The sequence below is a fragment of the Gobius niger genome (genome assembly GCF_951799975.1).
Source record: "Gobius niger genome assembly, chromosome: 15".
Classification (NCBI taxonomy): Eukaryota; Metazoa; Chordata; class Actinopteri; order Gobiiformes; family Gobiidae; genus Gobius; species Gobius niger.
Genome location: NC_136866.1, coordinates 18,461,003 through 18,474,778, shown reverse-complemented (window position 1 = coordinate 18,474,778; position 13,776 = coordinate 18,461,003). Strand labels below are relative to the sequence as shown.

The window sequence follows — 13,776 nt, the reverse complement described above, 5'->3', positions numbered from 1 at the left end:
AATAATAATAATGAGCTGTGATTTGGTCAAAGCCCCATCTTGACTGTAGCCTAATCAATAACAACTGCTTACACTTGTATTGCACTTTACAAGCCTGTGTCACAAGTTTATCAAAGTGCTACATAGTAGTAAGTACTCATTGACTCCACACTCGGTGGTGATAAGCTGTTATTGAAGCCACAGCCGCCCTGGGGCAGACTGTCCATTTACCATGTTGCTATAATGTGTTGTTTATATCCTGGTCACTTATTATGTCAGTGCCCTCTGCTGGACATGTGTGGTGAAAATCTTTCTCTTTTTTCAGATGCCCCGTAGAAGCTGGAATGAGCATGCTGGTTATTCTTCAAAAATTCATAACACTTTTATCCTCAATCCGAGAAAATTCTCCCCAGCCCATTGAGGGTGTTGGGCCTGTATTTCTGTATCTCGCCCAGACAGATTTGAGCAACACGGTGCTAGCTAGAATAGTATTGCATTTGTTTAACCTTGTTTGTGTTCACTCTTGTTTATTGCAGGAGGAGGGTTTGAACGATGTCCAGGAGATCATTAAGACGGAGAAGGCCTTTCCCGAGCGCAGACTCCGGGGCGTGCTGGAGGAGCTGAGTGTGGGCTGCAGGCAAGACGACTGTACTGTACATCTGTCAGGAGGAACATTTGAGCCGCCAAGGGATCACTGTCATGTCCCCGTTCAAGTCACTGGCATTATTCATAGGCCGCTGACGCCATGAGAAGTCATGCGGGAGCTTAGAAATCCAAATATCAACATTTCAAAACATCTGTGAAACAGCTTTGGATGCCAGCTCTTCACGTTGTGTTAAACAGGCGTTTAGTTCTCTGTAGTGTGTCGTCATATTTCTCAAAATCATCCTGGAGGCCAGAGGATACAGCAGTGTGCAAAATACCTGTCAATATTCGGGGGGGTCCCCATCTCTGAATTGTTTGCCCCCCCCCTCCGCTCTGTTATTTTCACTGTAGAGTTGGTGCAATCCACTCAGTCGTTCCTGAACCATGGCACTCCTAGGTCTTTATCAATTTCGGCTTTCCGCTCTGTCATGCCTACAGTACAGTGACTGATAAGAGGGGCAAAATATGGCAGTTTCCCGGCCAAAATGGGACACTTGACAGCTATGACAGGGCATCATCAGTCGCATTGTTCAGAACTCATGGATAGCCTGGAAAAGTTAACTGGTTTCACAAAGAAAAGCAGTAGCTGATTGATGATAATGTCCGGTCTGGCACTGCGGTGAAGTAAGTAGGATATTCGGCAGACATTCAGAGCAGGAGCTGCAGTGGCTGTGAAACCGTTAGACACCCACAGGGAAGCGGCTAACGCTCATAGGCTAATGGCCGGTCAGATTTAGGGATCGTCAGCAAACTACTCTACTTATATTGTGGTAGTGTAGTAGTTCTATGTTGCCATCTATGTTGACAGTATTTTCATACTGAGTTTGCACAATGTGCCCAATCCCTGCCCGCAATTGTCCCTTCAAGTGCCACTGGCCCAGCTCAGATACACCGCCAGCAAGAGTGCAGAGTCTGCACCTTTGCTCTAGTCTACTACGTTTGCCTTCAAGATCGGGCCCCAGGGGTCTGATAGGTCTGATCTGGTTCCCCAGCTCTAATGCGACAAGCAGCAAAATAGCCAATACTACCATGGTGTTCATTATTACTATTGCTATATAGAAATATCATTCAAAAATCTCACAATTTAATCGATTTGTTCTTCAGTCGGTTTGTGACTTTGGCCAACAAGGACTTGAACCAGGCCGGACGCACCAAACTGGACCGGGAGCGTCTCAAAGCCTGCATGAGGGAGATGGTAAGTCATTAGTTTGTTTTTCCAAATAACTGACGACACACAGGCTAAACAAGCGCTATAAGCACCAATTTAGCAGCTTCATTGTGACTAATGCCTGGAGCTGACAAAGAAAACTCAATGCACTCCCCCGCGGTGCTATACATGCAAAGTGGTCTGCTTAACGTTTTTAATTCCCCATGCTGTAGCTTTGTTTTCATTTACAGCTGCTTGTAATTCATCCTCTGTCTGCTGTTGCATTGTGCTCTTCTGATTTGTATGTGTTTAATGGGAGGTAATGTTCTTTCACCAATCCACGCTGTATTGTTTGAAGTGTGAAATGTCAAATGGATATATCTCAAACAAAAACACTAATGGCAATGGGGCAAGCCTTACACCAAATATAGTAAGAGAAATTCACTTTTACTCTTATTTTCACTTCAAATAAAACAAGTACATATATTATTATTGACAAGAATGGGCTTTTTAACAGCACAAATCTGAGCAACCATCTTACTCCCAAGTCAGTTCATTATAATGTCATTTGGTCAAAATCTTGAGTGTAATGTGAGTAGACAGAGCTTCAGACTGTGCAGTGCCTCCAGGGAGCTGCTCCAGTGACTTCAAATTAAAAGGAGTTGAAATCTATTGCATGCAAACATCGGTTATCATCGGTTCATCGATGCTGAAAAAGTTGTCTGTAATCTGCTTCGTACAGGACAGTATGGGGCAGCAGGCCAAGCAGATGCGGACCCAAGTGAAGAAGAACACCTTCAAAGACAAGCTCAAACTGGCGCAGAACTTCCTCCAGAGACTGCGCTTCCTGGCAGACGAGGTTCAGACTTTAAAAATCGACTAACCTGCGCAGGCGTTGTATTCGCATGAACTATAACATTGACTCTTGTGCAGCCGCAGCACAGCATTCCAGATGTGTTTGTTTGGATGATGAGCAACAACAAGCGGATCGCCTACGCACGCATCCCCTCCAAAGACATCCTCTACTCCATCGTGGACGAGGAGACCGGCAAGGACTGCGGAAAAGTCAAAGCCGTCTTTCTTAAAGTGAGTTTACGCACAATTATGCAAAACATATACAATTGGAGACTCCCGTTCACAGACAAGAAAATGTTCCCATGACAAAAATACTTTAAGCAGTTTTTTCCCATTCATGGGGGAGGCCACGTATGGCTGCCCCCCAAGATAGATTGAAAGGTTAAATTGAAGCAATAGATTTCATTTCAGGAAATAATCAAATCAATCAATCAAATAAAACAATCAAATAAAACAAAGATAAGGAGGATATGGATCTCTAGCACTCTATAGTCTCAATAGAAATCCTTGGTTGTAAGCTCTCAGTCCCACAGGAGTTGTCCATCTCAGAGTCATGGTCTGTACTCTGTAGTTGAAGGATACAACGTTTTGGCTCTCATCCAAAAGGCTTTGTCAGGGACAGTAAGGTTTCCAGCTCACAGGTGGACGAGACAACCCCTCCCAGTGGTCTTTATCTAGTCCGCCTGAGAGCTGGACATCTTACTGGACCTTTTGGACCAACACTTCACCAGGCAATGACACTTCAGTCCAGGCAATGACTTCTGAACCTTCATCTAGACTGGTGACAAATATTTACAGACGTGGTTGTAGCTGGTTGAGGTCAGGTGACCCAATCATGAACTGGCTGACCGCCGTGGGAGTGAGAGGTGTCAAGAGGAAGTGCAAATACTTAAAGCCGAGGGTGCTTTATTTAAGCAAGGTGCTTTAAGGTGCTTTATTTATTATTATACAACAACCGTGCAATGAAATTTGTCCTCTGCATTTGACCCATCCTTCAACGCCGCTGAATAGGGGATGTAGAGGAGCTGGCAACCGGGAGGAGAGAGGAGTGGCTATCCACTTCTGCTAACCCTCTGACTGCTATGGTTAAGGGTTGAAACAGTTGTTGACGCAATCCCCTGGCTTCAAGCTCCAGTAATAACAATATGAATGTACAAGCAAATACAGATGTAATAAGGAAGTAATAGTGGTTTTCAGATGTGCTGAAGTCCCTCTTTAAAATGTAGTAAGACAGTATTCTTGTATGAAGTATTCTCATAGACGAAAAGAAGGCAGGCAAGGTAAGTTGTACTTTATTATCCCTTATTACTGCATCCTTCAGTGGGATGGGAGTAACCCATAAGGATCAACGGGCAACCGCAATGCAGCGCGGGGACCCATATCCAGATGACGTGCCTTTCTGGCTGGAGTTTTCATTTTCTTCCCATATCTGCGTAGGTTTCCTTCGAGTACTTATCCCCTACCACTAAAACATGGGCAATAGGTGAATCCTCCAGCCAGGTGATTCTGACCATCAGCCTGGCTCCACATCATGGAGATGGGTCCCCGGGCGCGGCACTGCCTTCGACCACTACTCCTTACGGGTTGCCCCAGTGGCATTGAAGGATGGGTTAAATGCAGAGGACAGGGGGGATAATATACAAACAAAAAACTTTCCTGGCTAAATAATGGTCAAATACAAATAAAGAAATAGGTGTGCATGAGCAAGATGCTTCAGTGACAGTGCATGGATGAAAGTGTTGCTGAGCCGGAAGTTTGAAACTGAGAAGCCAAAACGAGTCATGTTTGACTTTTGTCTAATGTGCGAAATTCCCAAAGTGCTGTTGTCAAATCCGATTAAGAGATCTGCGGTTTCTCAATTTGATAACTGCAAACAGGCAAGAGAATCATTTGGAACCAGAACAGTCCTGTGAAACAAATGGATTGCAGTTGCGTCAGTGTTTACAAAGAAGCCCCATTGGTATTTGAAATAACTGTGTGCTTTGTGAATAATGTGAATATGTAAATATGTAAATAGATAAGACCAATATGATTGTACGTCTCTGGTGAAGGTGTTTATGTGAAAGCTGAATTCCTCCTGTGTCCTCAGTTACCCGGTAAGAAGGGCTTCGGTCACGCCGGTTGGACCGTACAGGCCAAGCTGGAGCTGTACCTGTGGCTGGGCCTGAACAAGCAGAAGAAGGACTTCCTGAGCGGGCTACCCAACGGCTTTGAGGAGGTCAAGGCCACCAAGAGCAGCCCCGCTCTGCAGTCGGTGCCTCCTGTTACCCTCGTCTATGACAGTGAGTGGATAAGGAGCAGTCCAATGGTATTGTAATAATCCTGAACGAGTCTTTATAAATCCAATTGTCAAAGTTGTATGCCAAAGTGGGAATTCAACATTGTGAATCAATTCTTAAGCCAAACAAAAGCACCAACACCCAATGCACATTAAGGGCTATAATGTGTATTGATTTTTAAATGTACATGCGCAAACCAACTTAGTGTTACAGTGCAGTCATTTTCTTCCGATTGTAAATGAAAGTAAACTCCACTCTGAATGAGACTGCAGTCTGAGTATCGATCCCCTTTATCTCCTCTTTAAATAAGTGCGGGATTGTCCCCGGTGACTGTGTGGTTTGTCTCACAGTGAAGCAGGTGTTCCAGCTCAGGGCGCACATGTACCAGGCCCGCAGTCTGTTTGCAGCCGACAGCAGCGGACTCTCGGACCCCTTCGCCAGAGTCTTCTTCTCCACGCACAGCCAAGTCACTGAGGTGAGGCCTGGCTAGAGACACAATCCACAGTTGTCTGTCATCCTGCCGATAATTCCAATTGCTCAGTTTGTTGAGGACAATGCCAGGGATGAGGTTTGTCAAAAGGATAAATGACATATGAGGAGGGATATTTCCATATTCCAACAACTGGCCCCCCTGATAGCAACATATAGTCGAGCATTTGCTGCTTTTTGTAGTTGTGTGGTGAAAGGTTTACCCATATTACTCATATTAGGGAGCACACACGATCATTACCTGCTGCTTACATCTCCACTTACATCCCTCTGCTGCCTCGACGGCCTGTGTGCCAGCTCTGTGGATACACGTGTGTCCACCTCATAAACATCAGGAAGGATTTAAATCCACACAGTTGATGCTGTGACATTAGTGCGACTCCAGATACGAGGTGACCTGGACGGTGCACTAGATACACACATGCATTGGATACAGTGTCGAGTGAGGTCAAAATGAGAGATATTAATGTCTTGTTTGCTTTGATTCATCACACCAGTTACAGTGATCATTTCTGCAGCCCTATCCTAAATACAATTGTTATTTAGGAAAACATTCTGGTGTAATAGTTGCCCGTCATATGCAGTGTCACAATAAGGTGTGAGAATAGTTTTTCTGAAGGGAGAGAGAATGATAGACATATAAACTAACTAGTGGTGGATGTTCAAGGCTGAGGAGGCTGATGGTTCTGTTACTCCGGTGAAATGACAGGATGGAGTGGTCTGAGAGTGTATTTATATAAATGGCTTGTACATATTCTATGTCAACAGGAGAACAATCGAGTTTGCAATAGTAACATGTAGTATCCTCATGATGTGATCTGCATTCCCTTCTTCCAGATGAAAACAGCTGATAAATTGCTTCTTTCTCATTTGAATATAAATGTCCTTCTTTCCAATATGTCTGGCATTAGTTTTATACAATGCTTCATTGTGGAAACCAATTTGCACTAAACATTTGCAGATGCATAACAATAAGCACAGGCTTAACAAGCTACTCCAAGACCCAGACAGACTATTGTCCCCACAGACGAGGATGCGTTTTCATAACATTCATGGAAATAATGGTCATATTTTGTGTGTGTTTGACACATTGTTCATGTGTTAGATCCTGAACGAGACGCTGTGCCCCACGTGGGACCAGCTTCTGGTGTTCGATGATGTGGAGCTGTTTGGAGAGGCCAGTGAGCTGCGGGACGACCCCCCCATCATCGTTATTGAGTTCTACGACCAGGACACGGTGGTATGGACGTCATTTCACTTATGGATCCACTCTTTACTGTTTCATAATGGGCACTGATAACCGAGCTGGTCTCAGTAGCAGCTGCTTCTTAGTGACGGAGTTTTCTGTAGATGATCTTGTCAATTAAAAGGGACATATCCTGCAAAAAAACATGTTATAATATTGCTTCCTAATCAAAAACAGACCTGTGTTTGTTACAGCGCCACTGATCAGTTAGCATGTTGTTAGCCAAAAATGAAAGCCCCAATTTACTGTTGTATCTCATGCCTAGGCTGTAAAATAAGAATGGACTGGGGGTGTTCAGCGCAGCCTAACTAAAGCTCATTCATGCTAGCAATTTGGCTCCTGTATTTAAAACAGGGTGATAATTAAAATAGTGACATGCTAAAATTTGGACAATGTTGCCCATTTTTCAGACACGTGAAGGTCAGAATGACAAGCCTGTGCTCCATAATGACTTAGAGTCCATAGGAGCTAAGAACCTCCGCAGCCAACCGCCATTTCCTTACAGTTTCAGGAAGTAGTAGGTCACAATTAGTCCATTCATAATTTACAGTTCACGTCATTTCCACTGTTACCTGCAGAGGGCGCCAGTTCGAAATCCTGACCAACACCATATAAAGTGTGTTTTCCTGACATGGTATACTTTATTTCAAATGTTTATTTTAAAATGTAAAACACCAACGTTGAAGCTCCTAAAAGAATGTTTCAAATCAGATTTCGTCATTGCATTTGTAAAATATATGCGTAAATATATTTGTCTCATAGTTTCTCTTAACCCCCGCCTTAACCGAGCACATTTTCTCCAGTTTAGTATTACCCAAATCTAAAATAGCAATGAACACGACAATGAAAACGTAACAAAACTGTGACAAAAAAGCAACAGAACAGGGGCAAAACATGACGAAAATGCAACAAAAAAGCGACAAACGTACGGCTATGCAAGCGAAGAAAATAAAGCAATGAAAACGCTTCAAAAAATGTGACAAAAATGGAGCGACTAAAAAAGTTTTGATCACTGTTGTAGATCTTAGCTTTCAAATGAGGCACCACACGGTTACTCTCCAGTCGAGAAGCTTTTAGATTTGGGTAAAGCCGAACTGGGGAAAATGCGCTTGGTTCAGGCTAAGATGTCAAGGCTCTTTACAGCTCTTTGTATTAATTGTCATGTTTGAGTGTCTTTAGTACTACAGTCAAGTTAAACTGCGAAAAATCCCTGTCATGTGGACATTGACCATCTGTGTTCTCTCCATCTCTCACTTGCCCTGATTACTCTCCTATCTACTCCCCTTTGCACTTGTAAATAGAGTCTTAGCACTGCACTGTTTCCATAAGATAGCAATAACTAATGTGGCATGAAATTACAATCTCCGTAACTCTGATAGAAAACCGCATGTGTCCCTTCCAGTATAGTAACTCACTTCTTTACCCTGTGTTGAACAATACTGACCCCCAGTGGTTCCTGTCTGAAAATGCACTCCCTCTAAAACCAGGGGTCTCCGGTTTCTTCATCTCTACTCAAGTCTGATGAGTTAAATTGTTAGTAGAATAACTCAAAAGTCGCATTTATGGATAGTTCAGGGAGTTGTGGTACTCCTCTAATGCTCTATATGTCACTATGTTGACGCCTGATACTGAAACTGTTATAATAAGATGTACATTCAGGCTCATATAGAGGCTGTACCTTTCCGTATCACCGACAGTGAATGGAGTAGCTCTCTGGTGATTTGAAAAGATTGGAGACCCCTGCTTTTGTAGTTTTACCCATGATGACTCGTTCCCTCCCCCTCACTGGTTTGGCCTGTCCCCCTTCTCCCGGTGCTCAGGGCAAGGCAGAGTTCATAGGTCGGACCTTCGCCAAGCCCACCATCAAAATGTGCGACGAGCACTACGGACCGCCGAGGTTCCCCCCGCAGCTCGAGTACTACCAGATCTACCGGGGCAACTGCTTGGCGGGCGAGCTGCTGGCTGCTTTCGAGCTGCTGCAGGTAACGGCCACATTGTTGGGATCACAAAGATGTAGTGGATGGAGTTGCAGTTATTAAATACAGTGGGAACCAGATGTTTACATACATTTCATAAAAAAAAGACACATTTCCCATTTTTTCTCACTGTCTGACATGAAACCAGAATTAACTTTTACCCTTTTAGGTCAAATAGAATTTAAAAAAAAATGTTTCTATTTGCTAACTACCAGAAGAATGAGAGAATTTTCTGCTGGGTTTAAAGCCAAAACTTTACATACATTTCATTCATATTTTGATATGATATCTATTTTGTGGAGTGCACCAGTCCCTCCCACAGCAAAACAACCCCACAGCATGATGCTTCCACCCCCGTATTTCACAGTTGAGATGGTGTTCTCACGCTTTTCCTCCAAACGTGACGATGGTCATTATGGATAAGGATATGTATATGATAAAAAAGTATTTATCCTTGTGATTCTTTTGGAGTAAGGGCTCCTTCCTGGCAGAGTTCCCTCTCAGCTCATGTCGGTACAGGACCAGGTTCAGCATCTTCGCCAGGTCTTTTGCATTTGATCTTGGGTTCACATTTCAGACCGCAGCACGTTCATCTCTGGGACACAGAACCCGCCTTGGTCATTTCCATCATTGTTTTAACCAATGAACCTGAACCTTCAAGTGTCTGTAAATTACACCCAAGGATGATCCTGTGCTTCCAAGGTCATGACATTGTTATCTGGGCTTTCACAAAATGGTTTAAAGGTATTGTAATTCTAGTGTAAACTTCTGACTTTGTAAAAAGTAACAACAACATTTCTAAAAAAATCTATCTCTCATTCTTCTGCATTTAGCAAATAGAAACAATTGTTCAAATTCTATTTGACCTAAAAACGTAAAAGTTCTTTCTGATTTCATGTCAGACACTGAGGGGGAAAAAATGGCCAAAAAAATGCAAATGTGTCTTTTTATAAAGTGTATGTAAACATCTGGTTCCGACTGAAGGTAGTGGGGGTGACACGCCTGCAGATAAAGTTCAGATGACAACTGAAAAAGGTTTTGCTGTCATTCAAAAACTAAAAAAATAGTAGTTTTATAGTTGTAGTCGTTGTGATGATTTGTCATTCTAGTTTGCAAATCCTTCTTCAATATACTGTAAGTAACAGTAGTTGTAGGAGTAGCAGTAGTATTAATAGTAAACAGGCTGTAGTTGTACGACTTCTGCATTTCTCTTTTAAGCTGACATGTTGTGGTGATAATGTGCTGTATTTTACTGTAGTATTTTGACTCTTGCACTTCTTAACTCCCCATGCGCTATCATCAAGTTTCTTCCCATTTCAGCTGTCGTCTTTCCATATCACATTTCCAGTTATTTCTGCGTTGTTTCCATTTTCTGAGTTTCTGTGACTGAACCTTTTCTCTCCCGTCTGTCCAAACGTCCGTCCTGTTCTGTGTGTGGTGCTGCAGATTCCCTTTGACTCAGAGGAGGTCAGGAGAGCTCTGATCGCTGTCCATAACTTTGCTGTTCCTCAAATCAAGGTGCTCTCTCTCATCTTTCCTTCCATCCCACTGTGCTTGTTTTGTGAGAACGTTCTGTTTGTTCCTCAAAAGAAAGATTGTCAGTCACAGGCTTTTAAAAATGGGAGTTGGTGTAATCTGGTTAGACATAGCAAATCATGTTGAACATCAAGTAGTGCCTATTCTACGACAGGGATGTTAAAGGTGTTGACAAAGTAGAATGTGGATAATTTGAGTCGCTAGTGTTTTTCTGATGAACAACTCAACTTTTAGACTGGACTACTGCACTATGGTCATCATTTTTAGTCACTTCAAAATGCTAACCAACATCAAGGTCTTTTAAAGCCTGCCCTTAACACGTTCAAATTACTAATAAAAAGTCCCTCGCTTTTGTGCTTGATATCTGATAATCTCATCCCCCCCCCCAGGTTGGTCAAGGGGGCCGGGCCGAGCTGCCTCCCATTGAGACGTCCACTGACTCTGAGCGTGGGCCCATAATCCCTGTCCCTATGGGAATACGACCTGTGCTCAGCCGCTACCGGATAGAGGTAAGAGCGTTGCTAAAGCAGTTTTCAATAACAAAAGTCATTTATATTGTCCAGGATCACGTTTAGCTGTGGGGAAACCCCCACAGCTAAACGGTCCAAACATCTCACCTTGAAATTTTTGAGGATGAGTCTTGGTGAGTTTTACTGAATGATATCAAATGCTCTTGTTTCTGCAGGTGTTGTTCTGGGGCCTGAGGGATTTGAAGAGGATAAATTTAGCCCTGGTTGACCGCCCCCGTGTGGACATCGAGTGTGCGGGGCGAGGAGTGCAGTCCGCTCTCATTCAGAACTATAAGAAGAACCCCAACTTTGGCACGCTGGTCAAATGGTTCGAGGTGGTAAGTGGATATTTGCCATTTGCCCTTTCTCTTGTTTTCAAAAAGTGGAAGAATGCAGCTTTGAGTCATTGTTTTGCAGGATCTCCCAGAGAACGAGCTGCTCCATCCCCCTCTGAACATCCGCGTGGTGGACTGCAGGGCCTTCGGGAGGTACATCCTGGTGGGCTCCCACGCGGTCACCAGCCTCAGGCGCTTCATCTACAGCGCTCCGGACAAGAACTCCAACCACTGGGCCACGGCAGGTAATGTCCACTCTGCTACATGTTTCCATGAGAGTACTTAATACAGTTAAAGTGGACTAAAGACATTTCGCCATCAGCCAGACGACTTCATCAGGGCCTTGGTGGTTTGAAATGGGGTTAAAGATCTGCACTTAAACTTGAACAGACCCCGAGGACTACACTTTCGGTGGAATTCTACAATGTCACTATTGTTTTCCATGTCGTGACACACAGTGTACACACCAACTGTTAAGCCCTGTTGAAGTAATCTGGTTGATGGTGAAACGTCAGCTTCTCGTCCCAATGGTAAGTTCAGCTTTAGAGTCATCGATGTACTATTGGACAACTTGGATGTCTCCAAACCTCCACAGTCATATTATATTTATGAGACTGTTCAAACTTTACTGGAGACAATTTCTTCACTGTTACTTTTCACTCCGTATTTTCTTATTTCAAACTCGTCTCTGTGAAGAAAAGTGGAATATTTGTTCTATGGGGCATCAATGTTAGCCATGTTTATAGCAATAACACATAATGCAATACTTGGACATTTATGCTGACATTCTCCATTATTCCATTGAGTTTTAACCATGTTACTGTATATTCCTACAATATGATACTGTAACATCCTCATTAAAATAAAATAGGACTTGTCTTTAGTTTCACTTGTGCACATTTCAAGAATCCTGTATATTTAATTTATGTCACCTCTTGTTGGTTCTTTAAGTCCACCATCACCAGACTTACTCTGATTATTTCAGCGCTCAAATAACCTCCGCTATGGACATGAGCAGTACAGTACAGTAACTGCCACTGTTTTTAGCTTGATCTTGAGTTGCTTCTTTCTTAACTGCACAGAAATGCAGAGTTATTTCCCATGCACACACATTATTTTCAGTGAAGTACCAAGGCTTAGAAAATCCTGAGTAATAATGAACTTTGAAGTCTGCGTGTGGTGTTTTGACTCTGTACCTCCGCTGACCGTCTTTGCTTTGCTTCATCTTCTGCTCTTTGTTTCCTCTCCTCTCTTGCATATCTCTGCCTGCCGTCCTTGTCCTGACACTTTGAACCTCCGCTCTCCTGCTGCTGCGCTGGCCTCGCTTCAGCTAAACTAATGAACGGCTACATGGTGCTCGCTAACGGCGGCTCGCTGCCTCGCGCCTCACCCAGCGTCTCCTCGCGCACTTTCTCTCGCCCCGCAGGTGACGTCATCCTCAACATGGACAACGAGACCGTCCGCAAGATGGACACCGTCGTCAAGCTGGACGCTGTAAGACGCTAAACTGGACTGTTTGTGGTGAAAATGTGGTCATAAAGAGGAGCGGGCAGATTCAGCTGATATTAAAAGGATGTTTGTGTCAGTCCTAAGCCTGGTTAGTAGGCGGAGCTGCTGTGAAAATGGGCAATTTTGATCATTTTGTGGATTCAAAGAGTTCTCATAACTTATGTCTTATGAAAACCCCTCCATTCCACACTGCATTATTATAAGCTGCTAACTCTAGTTGTGGGAAATAATCATTATTTGTTAGAATAATATCATTTTTACCAGTGTTTTGGACTGCTCATGCTAACAACGAAATGTGAAAAGCAACAACATCTAACTCCTTACCCACAACCATAACCAAGAACATTTTCTCTAGTTCGACTTTACCCAAATATAAAGCGAGTTTACATCCTACAAAACTCATCTAAGCGTCCTCCTTGTTTTGTTTTAATCAATATGGTTGTATTTTCGTCATTTTGTTGCACATATCATGTTCTCGTTGCTTTTTTTGTAGCGTTTTGGCCACATTTAGTTTTTTTGTGTAATGTAACTGTCATAAAGCAACAAACAAAACGCAAGGAAAACGCAGCAAAAACACACCGAAAACACAATAAAAAATGTGACGAAAACACGACGAAAACACACCAAAAACGTGACTAAAAAGCAACAAAAAATGTGATGAAAACAGAAAAAGCCACAGAAGAGCAACAGAAAAGTGACAAAAAAGAGACAAACGTCCATTTGTTTAATAATCCAATATCTACAGGAGCTGCCAGGTCTTTTTCCTCCTTTTTTTCTCTCACAAAGCAAAGCAGCACCGGAGGAGAGGCTGAGGCGTTCAAGGGTTGCGGGGAAAAAGTACTGCTCTGTAAAATTATACAAGATTAATGAGATTTCCGTAGCTCATTGAATGCAATCACAGCAGCGTGTGGTCTAAACAGTGTGGAGGGGAGTGAGGGGTGTGGGCGACAGGGGGTGAGGGGAGCAGAGTTCACTACTCCACCTGCTGATGAAAACGTTTCTAAAAGACATGCTTAAGGCAGCTTTAAGGTCAGGGTTAAGTTAAGTTAAGTTAAGTTAACATTTAGCCAGTAGAAGCTAGCTTTGCCCGCTCCTTTTGGAATATAGGCTGCTTTGGTCTATATATGGCTTGTCTGAAATGCCTCTCCTTGTTCCTACTTTTGTGCCGCTCCTGTTTGTTCAACTGTGGCTATTAACCCCCTGTGTTCTGTGTGCAATGTAGATGTCTGACGCTGTTGTAAAAGTGGACATGGTAAGTCGATAGAAACGAG

At 43.3% G+C, this 13,776-nt stretch overlaps 2 protein-coding genes across 7 annotated transcripts in view; one reads left to right on the top strand and one right to left on the bottom strand.

The window, feature by feature from the left end:
• LOC306975298 (cytosolic 5'-nucleotidase 1A-like) overlaps positions 1–13,776 on the bottom strand; it is a 225,445-nt gene that overhangs the window by 71,811 nt on the left and 139,858 nt on the right. The gene's annotated exons all lie outside the window — the stretch shown is intronic.
• The window catches only part of otofa (otoferlin a), a 142,488-nt gene that overhangs the window by 115,152 nt on the left and 13,560 nt on the right, over positions 1–13,776 (top strand). For 4 of the 6 annotated variants that reach the window (XM_079572624.1, XM_079572623.1, XM_079572622.1 and 1 more), the window contains exons 19-32: positions 516–616; positions 1,729–1,819; positions 2,514–2,630; positions 2,705–2,857; positions 4,716–4,908; positions 5,256–5,380; positions 6,500–6,634; positions 8,461–8,622; positions 10,063–10,134; positions 10,542–10,661; positions 10,838–10,999; positions 11,079–11,241; positions 12,327–12,490; positions 13,728–13,757. In XM_079572624.1, coding sequence (XP_079428750.1) covers positions 516–616; positions 1,729–1,819; positions 2,514–2,630; positions 2,705–2,857; positions 4,716–4,908; positions 5,256–5,380; positions 6,500–6,634; positions 8,461–8,622; positions 10,063–10,134; positions 10,542–10,661; positions 10,838–10,999; positions 11,079–11,241; positions 12,327–12,490; positions 13,728–13,757 — 1,788 coding nt within the window. The remainder of the gene's footprint in view (positions 1–515; positions 617–1,728; positions 1,820–2,513; positions 2,631–2,704; positions 2,858–4,715; positions 4,909–5,255; positions 5,381–6,499; positions 6,635–8,460; positions 8,623–10,062; positions 10,135–10,541; positions 10,662–10,837; positions 11,000–11,078; positions 11,242–12,326; positions 12,491–13,727; positions 13,758–13,776) is intronic. The other 2 variants (XM_079572625.1, XM_079572626.1) reach the window with 1 other exon arrangement.